General features: G+C 38.5%; 2 protein-coding genes across 7 annotated transcripts in view; one reads left to right on the top strand and one right to left on the bottom strand.

Moving 5' to 3' along the window:
- Positions 1-17,170, bottom strand: part of MMRN2 (multimerin 2) — a 207,640-nt gene that overhangs the window by 57,104 nt on the left and 133,366 nt on the right. The gene's annotated exons all lie outside the window — the stretch shown is intronic.
- Positions 1-17,170, top strand: part of LDB3 (LIM domain binding 3) — a 104,254-nt gene that overhangs the window by 63,818 nt on the left and 23,266 nt on the right. For 5 of the 6 annotated variants that reach the window (XM_066324202.1, XM_066324203.1, XM_066324205.1 and 2 more), the window contains 3 exons: positions 228-397; positions 1,353-1,389; positions 14,878-14,913. In XM_066324202.1, coding sequence (XP_066180299.1) covers positions 228-397; positions 1,353-1,389; positions 14,878-14,913 — 243 coding nt within the window. Of the gene's footprint in view, positions 1-227; positions 398-1,352; positions 1,390-4,823; positions 5,727-14,877; positions 14,914-17,170 lie in introns of those variants that run through there. The other variant, XM_066324206.1, reaches the window with a different exon arrangement.

Below are 17,170 nucleotides of genomic sequence, written 5' to 3'. Positions count from 1 at the left end.
TTCTAACCACTGTAACTCTTGTGTGCCTTCACTGGCTGAAGAATCATGAACAGGTATTTCCAAGCAGATTTGAATAACAGGCCCTTTCAGAGACAGAACGAGCCGTAATATAAAACTGATCTATGTATCTTTTTAAGAAGTGATCATTCCAAAGCCATGTTGGAGATGGCTGGGAGAGAAACTGATACCAGAGAGCTGCTTCCAATGTTTCCCTTTCTGAATTGCAGCACCCTCCCTCTAAAGGATCCTCATGTGGACAGTGCCTCTCCAGTGTATCAGGCCGTGCTTAAAACTCAGAACAAGCCTGAGGATGATAGCGAGGACTGGAGCCGCCGCTCGGCCAACCTGCAGTCCAAGTCCTTCCGCATCCTGGCCCAGATGACTGGAACCGAGTACAGTAAGTGAACGACAGGACATCCCCCTCATCCTGATTTTAGATTCGTGTCTTTCCTCGCTGCCCTGCCATTGGCCACTGATACTCAGGGGAGACTCATGTCCAGGCTCATGTAGTTGTCAGCAAGGGTGAAGATCCTGGATGTAATTTGAGGGAACTCCGAAATCACAGTGAACAATCTCACCTTATGCTTTATTAAGAATATTCTTTGATCTGCCAGGTGTCTCACGATGAAAATATAACAGATTATACAGTAAACAAGCATTTGGGACCCCATAGTTATTCCTATTTACAGATCGAGTCTCTGCAGTGCAGTCTTTGGTTTTCCTGCAACACAGATGTACACAGCTGTCCACTCTTTAGACAAAAATGATAAACACATGATAAAATGTGTCCTGTAACAGTCTTTTATAGAAGTGACTTCTGGAGGTCAAAAAAATCATAGATTGTATGGAATCTATGCCTGTATCAGCCCTGTTATCTAAACCTAGATCTGACATGAACATCACAGAGCTTTAACCTTGTTGCCTATGGAAATGTTTTTGACTACCCCGTACTAAGCGCACAGGTGGTTTCTGATATACAGAAAGGAAGGTCAGGGCCTTTCCCCACATCAGGGGGAAATATTTAGTATTTCTTCCCCCATTAATGTGCTGCTGCTGTCTCTCCTGCTTTGTACAAAACAGCAAGACCTCTCTGTAGAATCATTGCCTACATCTGTGAAACATTGCTAATAATGAATGGGAAAGTAGTTGTAATAGCTACCTTCCTCCTAACAGCCTCCTTCCTGTCCCTAGGGAACTGCTCCTCTTCATGATGTTCTTACAAATTCCACTGCTGCAAAGTCAGTGTGAATGCACCTTTAGTCAGGCTTTTGATAAGTTTCTAAAGAATTTTAAATAGCATAAACCCAGTTCCTTTCTTTCTGTTTTTTTAACTGAAACATTTTTTTCTACAGTGCAAGATCCAGATGAAGAAGCCCTGAGGAGGTCAAGGTAGGCAACACCCTGTGAAAAATACAGCTTTCTTCTTCCTGATAACCCAATAATATTTTAAAATGGCATTAATATGAATGTCCTATATTATATTTTTGTCCTAAAATATTCTAACACATTTACTTTAAAAATCACTAAAAAAAAAATGCTGTCATTGAGAGGCATTTGAATGAGAAGGATAACAAATCAGCATGTTTTTAGGAAAAGCAGTGCAAAATCCTGAAGGATGTGTTTAAACCTGAAAACTCTCTGCTCATGCAACTTTCCTGTACTTTATTGGGTGTGTGAATGTGATGAGTTTCAAGCCTTGTATAACTACTTGATTGTGTAAGTGGATAAAAGCGTATAATGTTGTGATAGCACTGAAATTTGTGAGCAATTTATTTGGATGACCCTCTGATTGACATTTGATTCTCCTTAAATGATGCAGTAAAGGAGTTGTTTCCTTTCATACCCATAATCATTAGCTTATGTTTTGTTTGGAATAAATATTACCTAAATTTGTAGAATATGGAAGCACAGGACTGCTTTTGCTAATGGATAAATGTATTTGTTTCTTATGTTGTATCAAAAACACTGAAAAAGTGGATACGTTCGCAGATATAATATGGAATTAAAGATTTATCATCATCCTGTATAGCCAGGAAATAGATGTAATAAAGATTCTTATGTTGAGCTTTAAAACTGCAGTTGAATCAGGAGCATTCTGCATGCAATCCTTAGTTTCTGTTTGCATACTTCAAATCCCTGTTTCACTTTAGCTGCTCTAAGCCACCGGCTGGGTTTGTGATGTGTTTGGTACTCAATCCACCTCTTCTTTTTCTGTTTTATATTTTATTGCCCTGTGGGTTCTTTAAAGGTTCTGAGCTTTTGATCAGTGCAGGTTACAAATGTTGAATCAGTGAGAAAGATATCTGCTGTCTTCCCTGTGAGAATACAAGAATGCTTTCAGCTGGTGTTTGCTATAAACCCTCCGCTGCAGTTCGCCCCAGTTCATGGCTGGGTGCCCAAACATCAGGCTTGACATTATAGCCCTCAGGGATTTATTTCTTCCCTCAAATGTGCAAGCCTAATTCTCATTACATGTATTGTGCATTATCTGTTTTGATGTAAAAGCACACGTCCAAATCCTTATTATGGTGGGATTTAAAGCATTGTGCTGAACTTAACAGTGCCCCATTCATATCTGAGAGTAGTATGTGGTTTTAAAGAAATAATCCCTCTAGGTGTAATCTGTGGCTTTGGAAAATACAAAATAGTGGAAACTTTACATGGTTGGTATGAGATATGTTGACGATAATTATCTGATAACACATCAACACATGTAAATTGCATATTCTATCCAGTGTAACTCCAAGTACATGGCTATATCCACTGTGCTTTGCACATTTTCTGCAGTCTTTAGGTATCAATGTGTTATCCTTTTCTTGCCCAAGGGCGCTTCTGGTTATGTTTAGGCACAGCTGAACAGGTTTAAGGTGTGCATTGATAGTAGAGGCATAAGGGAGTGTATATAGGGACAGTGCAGGTGGTGTAAGCAGGGACAGTGCACAGGGACAGTGCAGGTGGTGTAAGGTGGTGCTAGGAATGAAATGGGATCTCCTACTCCTACCCCACTGACAGTGCTGGCACCATCTGGGTGCTTGATACCCACCTCAAACACTAGGCACACTGCACTGGGGATTTGGCAGCAGGGCCCTGGCTGTGCAGGCATCCATCCTTGTGGCCTCAGGCAGGCTGTGAGCAATCTCTCTCTGGTGTTCTCTCTGGTCTCTTTGTGTCAGCTCCTCAGTGTAGCCAGCAGGAAGCGCGTGGAATGGCAATCAGGTTTCTTCCAAACACTTAGGAGTGGGGGGAGGAAAGATGTAGCTTATTTTTAGCAGAACTGTTTTACATAAAAATAGTCACTTTTAGATTGCAGCTTCCAACTTCATGACATGTGTTAAAAAAAATTTGGGAGTTTTTAGGTGGCAGAATATTTCTCTCAGTTAATATTGATCAGTGTGTTGCACAACTGTCCTTTGCTCATGCTACTGCTATTTTGAAGGCACACATAAAAGTGTAACTTGCTCTGAAAACTGTTCATTGCTGGTGTGATGATTGTTGTGTGATATTTTCTGGAGAGATGGGATCCGTTTCAAGCCAAACAGATGTTTGTGAATACCTTTTCCTTGAATGAAGGGGTAATATCTTGAAAGCAATAAGGGAGTTCTTAAATTACGTCAGACCCACTGGAGCTGGTATATTCTTGGTGTAGCTAGAAAAAAAATACCACTAGGAAGTTTCAGCTAGGAATGCTTAATATCTCTTAATTACCCAAAAGCATAAAAAATAGTTTGAGAAGTTATACATCAAGACTCCTTTAGAACTGTAATTTGCATGGCACTGTGTTATTAAGCACAAAAGATTTAGAAATATCAGTGAATTTGTTGGCATTTACTCTGTTTATAGTTTTGTGCTTTCCTCAGCCTGAGGAGTAAAACCAGCCCAGTGTGCTCCTTTTTGTTTGGCTGGTTTCACTCTCAAGTTCTACTGCATTAACACAATTAATTGTCTTGTGTTTTGAGTGTAAATAATGGGGAAAAAAATGACCTTGTTTGCAATGACTGCAAAAAGTTTTGCAAATAACAAGAACATTTTTTTTTTCATTCTGTTTGATATACTTCTCCTTGACTGTGCTATCATCTCACATCCTCCTTCTTCCCCTTTATATGTACAAAAGCTGAATTTAAACTATAGAGCGTCTAGAAAACATTAAATCCTGAGAGGTGCTGAACATGGCTCAAGCACCCCAATCTGCAGTTAGGGGTGGCAGGAGGTGGACAATACTTCACAGGACTCTGCTTTGAAAATCCCCTGTTGTTCTGCTTTGTGACACAAATATCTATGCAAATGTCAACACTAATACTCACTAATTCTGAGGAAGCTGTAGAAAAATACTGCTGAAACCTTGGGTTGTTGGTCCTTGCAGGAAGGACAGCAGGTTATAGATGAGCTGAGCTAGGTGTTACAGAACGGAAAATATTTGCATTCATTTTGCACTTGTATGAGTTAATTTTCACTGACTGCTCAGTTGTGTGAGAGGGAGGGAAAAGCCAAGAGAAACTGCTGGGAGGAAAACAATGGGGTTACACTGCATTTCTAGCAAAAGCAGCCCTGTAATACCAAGCACAAGTCAAAGAATAAGAAGTTATATCAAGTTACTTCTCAGAAATAAACCACTGCAAAACCTTTCACACATGGTCCAAAAAGCATCACCCAGCCTTCACTCTGTGGATTTGAAAGCTGAGGAAAAAAATCCAAATAAATTGCCATTGCCCTAGTTGTAAGGCAGGGGAGTGGTAGCCATGGTCCCTAACCCCTTTCTTTCTCCCTCCTTTCTTTCTTCTGTGTATGTGTGTCTCTCTCTGTCTCTCTCTTTCCTCATGCCACAGGGAGAGGTTTGAAACGGAACGTAACAGCCCACGCTTTGCCAAATTGCGCAACTGGCATCACGGCCTGTCCGCGCAGCTCCTTAACGTTAAAAGCTAAACGCCCCCAGTCAGGGGCAAACACCAGAGAGCCACAGTAACACATTAACTGCTGGCCTGAGTTACAGCCCGAGCGTGCCACTCGTGCAAAGATGTACTGCTAGGCACTAGGTTTCTGCTGTTAGCCATTCACTCTCACCACGGGTGAAATCATTATACCACCCACGTCATGTTCTTCATGATAAAGTAGTTCAGCTTTTTTTTTTTTTCCTTTATTATCTCCAACTTCAGTGTACAGCCAAACAGCACTGTTGTAGTCTCTGGACTTTAATTCTGGAAGAAAATGAGAGGGAAGTTATTGATGGTATTTCTTTAGGAGGAAAAAGAATGAGATTTTCACAGAGTTTTACTGATGTAAAGGTAATGAAGTAGGAGAAAGAAAGTTGAAAAGGAAAACTGATTGGCCTAGACTTTGCTACATGTATAACACACTTAGTTTGCATAGTGAATGATGCTGTTTGAAGTAAGATATTAGCAATGTGAAGTTATATTTCTATATATTATACTGGCAGAAGTCATTTACTGAAACCATTGCTGTAAGTTTTGTGTTGGAAACTTTAATTTATCATTATACAAAAGAGACACAGCTGAGTTTGCTCAGGATCTGCAAGGAAATGACATTTTGCTAGAGGTGATTTAGGAGTGAGAAGAATATATCATACTGCTGGTGCACTGAAGCTTTTAAAAGCATCTTGTAAGTTTTAAGGAATATGTTGCCCATTCTGTATTGCTCTTGCTTTGACTCACATTTTTTCTGTATATAGCAGCATGCTTTATCTGAAATAAAAGGTTTTAAAGCTAAAATAATTATGTGCCTGTTTTACACAGTACTTTATTCTGTTTTAAAACAATAACTGCTTCAACTGATTATTGAAAGGAGAACTTTTCTTTCCTAAACACAAAATTTGGTCAGAAAGCTTTCCATTATTAGCTGTAATGATTACTGACCTTTAAGTTGCCTGAATTGGAATAAACCTGACAAAGCAGTTGAGTTAGGTACCTTTAACTGGTAGCAGTAATTCCAATCAAAGGGATTAGTGCATGAGATCAGATTGAAACTATTACACCTTTTGCTGCTTCCAAATTTGTCTCAGCAGTCTGTACAGAACCAAGTTCATTCAAACTCTCAGGTTTTTTTCTGTGTTATAGAACTAAAGAAAAGCTACTGTTCCTGGAGAATTTTGCCTGAATCAGCCAAATACTGAACTTTTAAAGGGTTATCATACATATATAAAACAACTAATTCTTCAGTATTACTTGAGAGTACATAAGCACTAATTCCTTTTAAAATGCATTTCATTTTTCTTAGCTAAATACCAGAGTGCTTCAGGACATGCTACTTAATTCACAACACGCATTTATATTTTCCTTATGAGAACACAAACAGATTCTGATCACACCATCTTATTAGTACTATGGTAAATCAGCATCACTGCACAAAATAAGAGCAACATTTTAACTTTTCCTGATTGTTGTCAGGAGCAATCTTTTGTGAACCAAAGTGATGGTGATTTTTGATTATGTATAGGAAATTTTGATAGAATTTGAAATATCAATAGGCAATTAAGATTTTTTCATAATCATAAAATGTACCTAAGTAAAAAAGACTTCCAAATTAGATGTTTTTATGAATAAGTAGTAATACAGTCTCTTTATGGTAATAACAATTGTGTATCCTTAATGTTTTATGAACATCATACAGATGCTACTTGTTTCCAAGAGTCCTAGTGCATGTGATAGAATGAAAATGTCTAGATTATATCTTGATGTTTACACATAATGTTATTTTGAAAGGTATTTTCTAATAATAATTTTATCAGCTATTAAATTACTGGAGATGTAATTAAGGAATCCCTTCCCCTTAGCTCTGCTTCAGTGGTTTTAGTGATATAAATTCAGTGCATATAAACCATGCAATCATATAGGGCAATAGTTTTAATCCTTTTTTCTATAAGATACAAAATTGAATTTAACTCTCCAAACTTGTAGAATATCAGTTCTTTATGCATTTACAAGGGGGCAAAAATCTTAAATATCTGGTAGCCTTTAGAACTTTTGCAATGTTAAAGACCTTTTCTGTAGGTGCTTTCATTAATCCTTACAGCAAATTTTTTACTACTACCTATTTCAACTGCTTAGTCCTGTCCCTGTTAAAAAATCTCACAAGCGACAGACTTTTTGTATTAAAACTGCCAGTCAAGTATTTCTATGTCATTTCTTTTTTTATATTTAGACTAGTAATTCCTCAACTCTTACTCCTCAAAACTCTTCCTCTATGTTGTCATGGTGATCTTCAAGTCTAGAAAATTATTGTTATGATCTTTTTTTTATATAATTCTGAAGAGGCCTTGTTTTTGCTTCCCAAGGAGGAGACAGACTTTGTAAAGCAGAGAAATTGGCCTGGATTTTTCACTCTACTGCATATCATTGCTAGTGACAGTAACAAGCTTGGGCCTGATAAAAAAGCATTAAAGCTTTGAAAAAAAAGAGTAGCTTTGTTCTAGGAAAAGGGCAAGTCTGGCCTATTATATTTTAGTATGTTCAGGTTTATCTCACTGTATGTGGCTTGTGACCAACCCCATCTTGCAGTGTTTCCCGAGTACTTGCAGAAGTCTGCTGTTTCACACAGGAAAATCAGTCACAATTAATGGCACTGAGATTTAAAATAGGTCTCTGATTGAAGACTCGATGGGTCATGTAATTCTCTAAACCAGTGCTGATGATAGGCAGGTGTATCTGTCCCATGCTGAATATGTTTTGACCTGTGACTGCTCTGCTGAGCAGAGAACAATGGTTGGTAACAATACTGTCTTCTAAATAACCTCCATGCCAAAAATAAAGTAAAACAGAGGATGTGGATAGTCATATGCCCCCCCTTCCCCATATTGGCAGTAAAGCATAGTGTTATAAGCATTTAATGAAGACACAGCAAAGCTGATGCCAGTAGGAAATCAAAACCAAAAGGCCTTCCAGGTAAATCTGCTTGTCTGGTTATGGCACAGGGACATGCTCCTTTTCTGCTGTGGTACAAGGCTGGTTGATCTAAACTAACCTGTTTCCTGACTCCTGCTGCCCTGCCTTCTGCTCCAGCAGCCCCCCTGACCTCCTGCAGGGCTCAGTTTGCAGCAGAGGCACTGACTGCATGCAGTGTGTGCTGATGGGACGTGGCTGCAGTGTGGCTTTAGGGGAGCAGTGTGACAACTTGACCTCTCTTCCTATCGTGCATGACAAAATGACAAAATGACAAAAGGAGAAAGGTTCTGTGGCTCCTTCCCTTGCCTCCCTCCTCATGCCTGCCTGCGCAGGAAGGACAGTGTGTTTTTGCTAAGTAACACAGAGGTCACTTCACTGCAGTTTCTCTCTCATTTGGCACAACTGGGAGGAGTATATCGTCCATAGCAAGGAGAAAGTATTTTTGGGACTGCTTTATCATGTTTGAAAAGCCCAATCTTGTACATTACAGAGCTTTCTGAAGCCTTCCTCAGGGGCAGAAGAAGTGGCACCAATTTTTCACCTGTGCACTCCAGTTCCCACAGGAGCTAAGTTGATTTTGTGGCTTCTTTAGCTGTGTCTACCATGAGCTTCAGTGACTGGGATTACTATTACATGTATCAGGAATTTATATGGATCCTTACACAAATTCGAGTTTGCAAAGTTAAAAAAGGCAGAATTTGGAATGGTGCATGGTATTACCAGATAATACTTTCTTTAATCAGTTTGCCTTTAGTCAACAGCGTTCTGCTGGATAGTTGAAAATTAATTGACTAAAACTTGCTCTCAAGCACAGTAATATCCTTGTTCTATAGCTGCTAATCAAAGCTGACACCACCAAGTCTAAGGCATCTTGATTTCCTTCTTGGCTGGCCAGAATTTCCAGTGATTAACATTGCTGACCTGCCCAATTACCAAAAACCTTCTATCTGCTGCTCAAATTACCAGAATTGCTACTTTTGAAAGACATGCCCTATTTTTCCACAACAGTCTGTGAAACAAAGTGGACTTCTCTAGGTAGATTTTCCACTTAAGGAACTTAATAAAAAACAATAAGCACATCCATTTAATATCTTCTAATCCCCTTTTAACACCTGAAGAGTGACAAAAATGTAGGAACAGTGAAATAACTCAATTGTCTCCATGGAATCTTGAGTGAAATCAGAGGAGAATATGGATCCAAGAGAAAGTCTTTCTTCCTCAAAATACTCCTGGAAATTCTATATGAAAAAAAATTAATTAGACATCATAAATCCCTTGTTCCCAAGTCAGTTCCCTGTAGAATAAATTGGTCGAAGATAGTGTAAGGTACAGTCTATCCACTTGAATGTATCCACTTAAAATTGAACAAGTGAATCCTCCAAATGCAATTAGAAAATACCATGAAACTGTTCTCAAGACAGTCCAGAGAGAAAGTAATGCATAAGCTAACAGAGCCTGTTAAAACTGAAATTAAACTTTGGGTGTGGATGTACTGACCTATATGTAGCATCATATCTTTACCACTTCAGCTTCCTGCACATTCCTGTCCACCATGTGACTTCTGCATGATCAGAAATGAACATTAATTTTCATTTCTACTGTGCAATCTTTAAAATTTTCATGTGCATCCTTCAGCTGATGCAGGTGGCTAACCAAGACACCAGTGCTGCCTTTCTCTCCTCAGTCCAACAAAGGAAAAGCAGTTCAAACATGCAGCGGGTTTTCCAGCAAGCATTGTAACTCAGAGGCACTCACTTGGGGTCTGTGCATCATCAGCCTGGCTCACAACTTTGCTTAGGGTGACCTGGAGCACAGCACTGGCACTGCTTCCTTTTATTCTGCTTCTAAATTGCATTAATGTCAGCAAAATTACACTAAATACTAATAACTTCCTAATAGTTCATTTCCATGTAAGCATTTGTTGTAGCTGACCCAGAATGTTATATGATTACAAATGAGAGAGAGGGAAGGTAAGAAAATTCTTATAAGAGCTTATTAAATAAAATTTAATCCACATTCTGAAAGAATGACAACAGTTCTAATTCATACCACTTAGATACTTGGTTCAGGGACTGAACAGCACAGATACATTGCTGGGTTTCAGGGGCAGCTTCAAACTTAGCTTAATGCCTTGTAGAGGAAGTATGAATTTTCTTATCATCAATGCGCACAAATTAAAAAGTAGGTGTAAATAACTACCCCCTGAAAGTCAAACCTGCGAGTTCTTGTTGTTTCCTCAGCTTCCCTGGAGGAAAGTGAAGTCATGATGAGAAAGAACACTTCAGTGAGAGGGGAATCATTTCCTGGCACACAAAAGCCAAACTGGTTGGTTTTGTCTGTAGTGGTCACAAACACAGACTGAGAGTTTGGATCCTGTGCTCCACTGCCTGGTGGCAGATCCCTGCACTTTACAGTGGGGCTATAGAAAGCTACAGGGAAACATTCAATTAAATCGAATTGCACACTTAAGGCCAAGATAGGGAATAATTATCTGAGTTAAATCCCAGCTCCAACTGCTACACACACTCAGAATTTTGGAGGTTTTGTTCTTATTAAAGTGATACATTTACCAATAATATAAAATATAAAACTGGAGTTCATATGCCAAGTATCATAATATAAACCTTGGGCAAGAGTTACTTTGCCTTTCCCCAACACCGATGCTGCTGTATGTCCAGCTGCATTTATTCTGTGACTCTTGAGTTTAACAGCAGCCCTGTAGACACCACAAAAATGGATTCATAGCAGGGATTGCCTTGGATTTTAGTGAGCTGCTTTGATGGAGTTCCATACTTGTGTTGAGAATGAGCTGCTGGTTGTTTTCCACTGAATCTATAGTAATGCTTTTCCTGTTCTGTGGCCCTATCTGCACAAAGCAGGATACCCCTGTGAGAAAAGTATTTCCCTCTTTTGGAAAGCAGACATAGTAGGATCTATTGCAATTGTGTTGGCGTGGGCTGCTCACATTCTTAACTACAGTGGCTGAAAAAGAGAGACTAGCTCTTCTACCCCTTCTTGTGATCCCAAGCTGAAGTGTTAACTAAACCAGCATGATAGTCATCCTCTGTCCTCTCCAATTAACTGCCTGTCATCTCTTTGTTTGTCTTCTGGTGTCTTTGTTAAAATAACAGAAATGTAGCATGGGAGGGGAAAAGGGCAAGTCACCTCAACAGTCATCTGACCATGGAAGAATTCTCAGCTGCAAATACAGAAAGGTAGAAATGGCCTCATTGGATCAGGACAGCAGCTAATCTAGCTCAGTGTCCAGTTTCCAACAGTGTCAGTGTCTTGTGCCTTCAAGACAAAAAATGTTTGGAAGGCAATTACAGAATAGCTTTCACACAACTTTACTCCCAGACACCCTATAAGAATTTCTTTTAAATTACTTTGTTAGTTCTACTTCTTAAAAGGAAATTATATTTTTAGGGAAATGTGCTTATCTAAATGTAAGTTCATGCTAGGATGAAAGTTATCATAACTGTTAGTCCTGGAAATCCACACTATACTATTAGAAAAACAGAATTTTTACTTTCAGTAAATATATACCCTAATAATCTGTAGGTCTATTTCCCCTTTGATAAAAGACTATTGTATGTCTATCAGAGTTGGTAGAAGACTATTGGATTCTCAAGACAGTAGAATATTGATAAACTGAACAGATATAGTTATTAAAAAAATCTATTATCTATACCTCATTAAACAGGGTGAACTGATACTTTAAATACCCAGCTGGGGTGTGGGAGAGTTAATTTCAGTTCTTTACACTGCTATGTTCTTTCTTTTAGACCATGAACAAATCTAATAAGTTTGTTTCTCATTTGCAGAATTAGAAAAAGAGTCTTGCTCCACAAGAGTCTAAAGAAAAAATTCAATTAAAATGTTCATTTTGCTTCAGTACTGAAAGAGTAGTTGAAGGACCATGTGGTCCCATGGGACACGTCATGTTTCTTATGACACCAGGTCTTCATTACACATCATATGATTCTGTCTCCACATTTTAGTGGAACAGAGCAGAGCTTTTCAATTGAGAGAAAGTCTGAATCTATGTAAGAAGAAGGTAGATGGAAGGTGCACCACCTCCACATTTCAGCTTGCCTGCTGTATGTACATGTTTGGGAATCTTTTGCATTTGGTTCCCAAAAATAAAGTAGAATGGGAAAGCATTCCAATGTCCTGTACATACAGTTCAGATGTAACATACTCATTTGTTGAAAACTCTCTGAAGATTCTCCAGGCTGTTTTTAGGGTCCAATAGCATGCACAAGCTTGGCTTGCAAATGAATTTTGCCTTCTGTTACTCAAGCTATTGTATATCTTGTTGGTGTGTGGGAGGGAAAGACTCTATTTCTAGAATTTCACTCTGCCTTTAGCACCATATCATGTAGCGTATTTTATGAGAAGAAAACATTTCATAATTTCCACTGTATAATATACTGTGTAATTGGGAAGACAGGATATTGCATAAATAAGTCTGGTTTGAAATACAGGTCCAACATGTAATGAAATCTGTGGGAGTTGCACTGTTCTCTCAGAACAGTCATTGGCTGAGGCCCTTCTATCAAAAGCCATTTCAGTGGGGGCTAAAAACAACTGCAGACAAAAGAAATCCCCCACAGTAATTCTAAATCTTTCTCAGATAGCTCAAAACTATTATCCACTACTGTCAGTTATTGCAGCAGCCTGTGTAGACAGAGATACAAACAGCTCATAATATTCTGAGCCAAATTCTTTCATGTTGTGAAGGTATTGACTTTACTGAGCCTGCCCGAGGGATGTATTTGGCTCAAAAGTAAAGTTATTTCTGCATTTAGTTGGCAAAAAAATGTTTTGATTGTAAAGGCCAAAAATCCAATAGTCGGTTCCTTAAAATGCAAGAATTGCCAGTCAGAGGCACATCTGATCTTGAGCCTTTTTTCTTGGTAGCCAAATGGGAATTACTCCTATTGACTGGGAAGAGAAATAGTTCCTGGAAGCAAAACCATGAAGAAGTGTTATGTGCCTTTGAACTAATTTTTCTCTTTACTTTCTGCCTTTTCCTTTGTTTTATTCCGTGGAAGTATTTTTACTATAATTCTCTCTCTCTTTTTAACCTTCACTACTCCCCTGCCATCCTCACTCAACATTATTCAATATTGTACACTTGGGCAAAAAGCTTTTGTGAAGTCCCAACCTCAACATGACCTTGAGTCAAGTGATTTTTTTTTTCCTTGTTCAGTGTAGCCACAGCTATTGGAGCAGAAAAGTTAGGATCAGATTAATTGTAACAACAGAGGCTTAGCACTGCTTCAGCCTGACCCCGACTGCCTGCATTTTGATCTTGGCTGTAATTTCTCATACAGCATTTGGCAACAATGGAGATAAATAATGCTGGGTTTTGTTTCCAGGCCCTGAATGTGTTCTTTAACACTGTTGCATGATTATGGCTCTTGGTAAATTAACCCTTCCCAAACCTGCACAGTCTCTAATCCATCCTCATGCTCCTCGTTTCATCGCTGGCATTGCAGTAAACTCACAGCTTGGTTACCGTAAAAGACACTGTTTGGTTTCTCATTGCTTCAGAGTGGTGAGCCATCGACCTCATTGGGGGATTTCTGTTCAAGGCAGGTTCTTTGACCACAGGAACATCCCAGTCAGACAGACACATCTGAGGGGCATTTCAGGTCAACTTCTGGGTTTTGAAATCTGGCTTCAATTCCTATATTTTAGGGCTACATTTTAGTTAGAGGTTGTAAAAATTTGTAGAGAACATCTACGCCCAAGCCTTTGCTGATCTTAACTGGATTGGATTTTATAACTTGATTGGAACTGAACTAAGGAAAGAATATGTGACTGTACATATATATGTAAGTGTATAAGTACATGAGCACAATACTGATAATAATGTGGAAAATATTACGAGTAGCCTTCCAAACATAACGTAAGTTAATGACTGGAACCCAGCAAATCCATATAAAGAAGTGCATGTATTCCTTTTTTTTTTTGTTTTCAAAGTATGCTTCAGAAAATGCTTCACTTGGGTAAATGAGGACATTTGCTTTGTGGTTTGTAGTTTTACATACCACTTAAGAGAAGTGTTCTCGTTTGGCATATTTCAGCTTTAAACCTGTTGAAATTTCAGCACAATTCCTTAAATTGGAAGGGATTCAATCACCCATTAAATTGCTAAATAGTGAGATTATCTCAATGACTTAACTAACTGGGTTTCAAACTTAGGTGTTTAAGGCTAATGGATTCTATTCTTTACGAAAATACTTGTGTCTTGACTTCTTACAGATAAACAATTGCTTGCATTTAAACCGATCAGTTATTTTTTAAGTGTCTATGTGTGTTTACAGAATAACAGCCCAGTTCTCTATCAGTGATACTGAGGCTGACTTAGTCCTCACCTCAACGAAGGAATGATTTCCAGTTGAAGGAATTGTTTCTAATCCAATTTAGGTTGAGAAAACTAGTATTTGGACAGAGTAGAGAATTTTTAAGTGAAGCCAGGCATAAGAAATCCTTTTTGTGTAAGTCTTTCTTAACCATTTAACTGCTTATCACTTCAAAATAATGGGTCCATGAGGACTGCCCAACTCTGATTATTTTTACTGCTTGGATTTGGCATCTCAGTATGTTCTGCTGGAATATTATTGAATTATTTTTTAAAAGGGAACTTACTAAAGTCAAAACTATTCCTGAAATTGTATACACACATGCAATGTCTCATTTGTAACTATTAATTATCCTTTTACTTTGTTATTGAAACAAAGTTGCTTGCAACTGATACGAAGCATACAGCAAACTTGTATATCTGGTGGTTTCACCTGGAAAGCTGAAGAGGTTTCTTACAGCTATATTTATGAACAACCACTCTAGGATGCTTTTTGCAACCAAACATTTCTCCCCAACCCGTGTTCTTTTTCCCTGGTTGCTTTGGGTGGGGGGTTTTTCTGCCATCACTGGCAATTGCATTTATTTCATACTGTATCCCCTCCTTCCACAGAGACAAGGAAAATGTTGCAGCAGCATCAGAAAACAGGTAACGTTTGCTGTGTTTGATTTACTTCCTGTTACGAGTGTATCTCCACTTTCTCCATATTGTTTTTACCTCAAAACCATGAAATTTATACACTGTTGGAGCAGATGATGACAGTAGAGGCTTCAGCTAAGGGGATTCATTAGGCATTTCTTTCTCATGCACTGTGATGTGAAACAGGTGGGGATCCTGTTTCTCAGAACTTATAAACCTGAAAAATAAGAAGTTTTAAATCAAATATTCTTGAAATGGAGTGTTGTCAGTTTGTGGTGCAGTTTTAAGAACAATTTCCATTTTAAACTTTGTCTAGACTGTTCAGGACATTTTTAAAATCTAAAAAATATTATCTTTTTAAGAACACTTATATGTCAGATCTTGATTGATATTCAATGCATTATGAGACTCAAAATAATCCCTTTGTAAGTTCTTTCATGTCCAGTTGTTTTCTCCCAAAGTATCTCAGAACATTTTGCAGTTATGTACAGAAATGTGTTGTTTTCTATTAGTTCATTTATTAAACCCCCAAGTACTGATACACAGATATTTCTTGGGTGAATCTGACCAGTTGTTTCATGGAGCAAAGGAAAGCCTCTTACTAGATAGTCACGAAAAGAATTTCATCCTACTGCTTTTCTCTTTTTTGTTGATTCCTGCCTCAGTGATAATGCAACCACTTTTTATTTTGGGTTTTTTTAAAGACTGCTTATGTTTGAACAAAGGTTGCATAGAGTTAATATTTCTGAGTGCAAGCATTATTTGTTAATAATGACACAAGCAATGGCAACTGGTACTTGAACAGTTGGGAAAATGGATATTTATTTTTAAATTAATGATAAAAGAAGAAGGAAATAAGCCCCTTGGTTCCTGAATATAAATTAAACTGTAAAGAACAAGCAATACATGTTGGAATTTCTCCAGCAGTTTCACTTGTGTAAAACCATCTATAGGACTATTGCAGCTGCTTCACTGAAATCACCTTTTCTTTTAACTATTCTTTTATTTTGCCAGGAACATTTTTTGATATATGATTGGTGTTATTGTCCTCCCATGTTGCCTTAATCTTGTGTGATCTGTCATACCACAGCCTTTCCCCACCTCCATTACCATCACAGCTCTGCTTATTTTGATATTCATAGCAATGTGATTTCCAGATTTAACACAAGGTACCATTTTTAATTTGTCAAGCCTTTCCTGGTCCTAAGCAGTGATTAACCAATGAACTATCAAGATTAGTCATGGCTTCATCTGCATTGTCATTATGATCTCCAGCTCCATCTGTGGCTGGAATTCTGTCTCTTCCTCAAACCCCTGCTGTTTCCTAGGAAATGGCTCATTTACGAACGCCCTTGTAATCTCTGTTACCCAGGCCTGCAGGTACCGCGCATGCGCCCCAGTATGTGACCTCGAGTATTTGGCACCCTCCTAAGTCATCCTCCAGGGATGCCAACACTGCCAATGCTCAGCCAGTGGCCTCCAAGGGCTCTGTGAGGCTTGGAGCGGGTACAAGCCAGGGGGAGGCCGGTTTTGGCCAGAAAGCCCCTCCTGCTTCATCCAGTAACCAAAGGTACACTGTGCCGTGTAACTGCATCACTGACCCGGTTTGGAGCTTTGCAATGGTTTGGTAATAACAACCTCTAACTCCTTCAGATGGAAATGCCCATTGCCTCAAAGGACAATGTTCAAGTTCTTCCAATTCCAGCAACTTCTGCCTCACGTGGGTGTTGCATTTCCAGTGGTTCTCCTAGGATCACACCTACAATACAGAGACAAGTCATTAAGCATCTTCAGCAGACAAACAGCAGCTGATATTTCTGTATTTTCAGTGGATTCCACAAACATTCCCATATTCAAATATAAAATCCTTCCATATTACAGCTTTCTCTAAATACTTCCTCCGGCACTTTTTTCCTACAAATGATGCAATAACAGTTTTTTTCCATATCCATTTTAGTTATTGTTCTCTATATTTTTGATTCTTTGCAAGTGATCTTTTGGAAGATTAGAAGCACAAAAACCTTCATGCATTACATAAAAGAGACTAAGTACTGTTTTAATCATCCAGTTGTTAGTTGGATAGAAATTCTCAGAACTTAGGACTTCACCAAGAGGAAAAAGTATAATCTACACTTATATTTTAAATGTTAGAGTGCATTTGTTGCTGTGTTCTCATGATGGTTGTTAACCATTATTATTCTCTTAACCTCTACTGATCTGTGTTCCTTTTCATGAGTGAAAATCAGCTGAGAAGAAATGTGTGTTT

Source organism: Sylvia atricapilla, chromosome 8, assembly GCF_009819655.1.
Source record: "Sylvia atricapilla isolate bSylAtr1 chromosome 8, bSylAtr1.pri, whole genome shotgun sequence".
NCBI classification, from domain to species: domain Eukaryota; kingdom Metazoa; phylum Chordata; class Aves; order Passeriformes; family Sylviidae; genus Sylvia; species Sylvia atricapilla.
The sequence above is the reverse complement of the archived record's forward strand: the minus strand, read 5'-3'. Positions and strand labels throughout refer to the sequence as shown.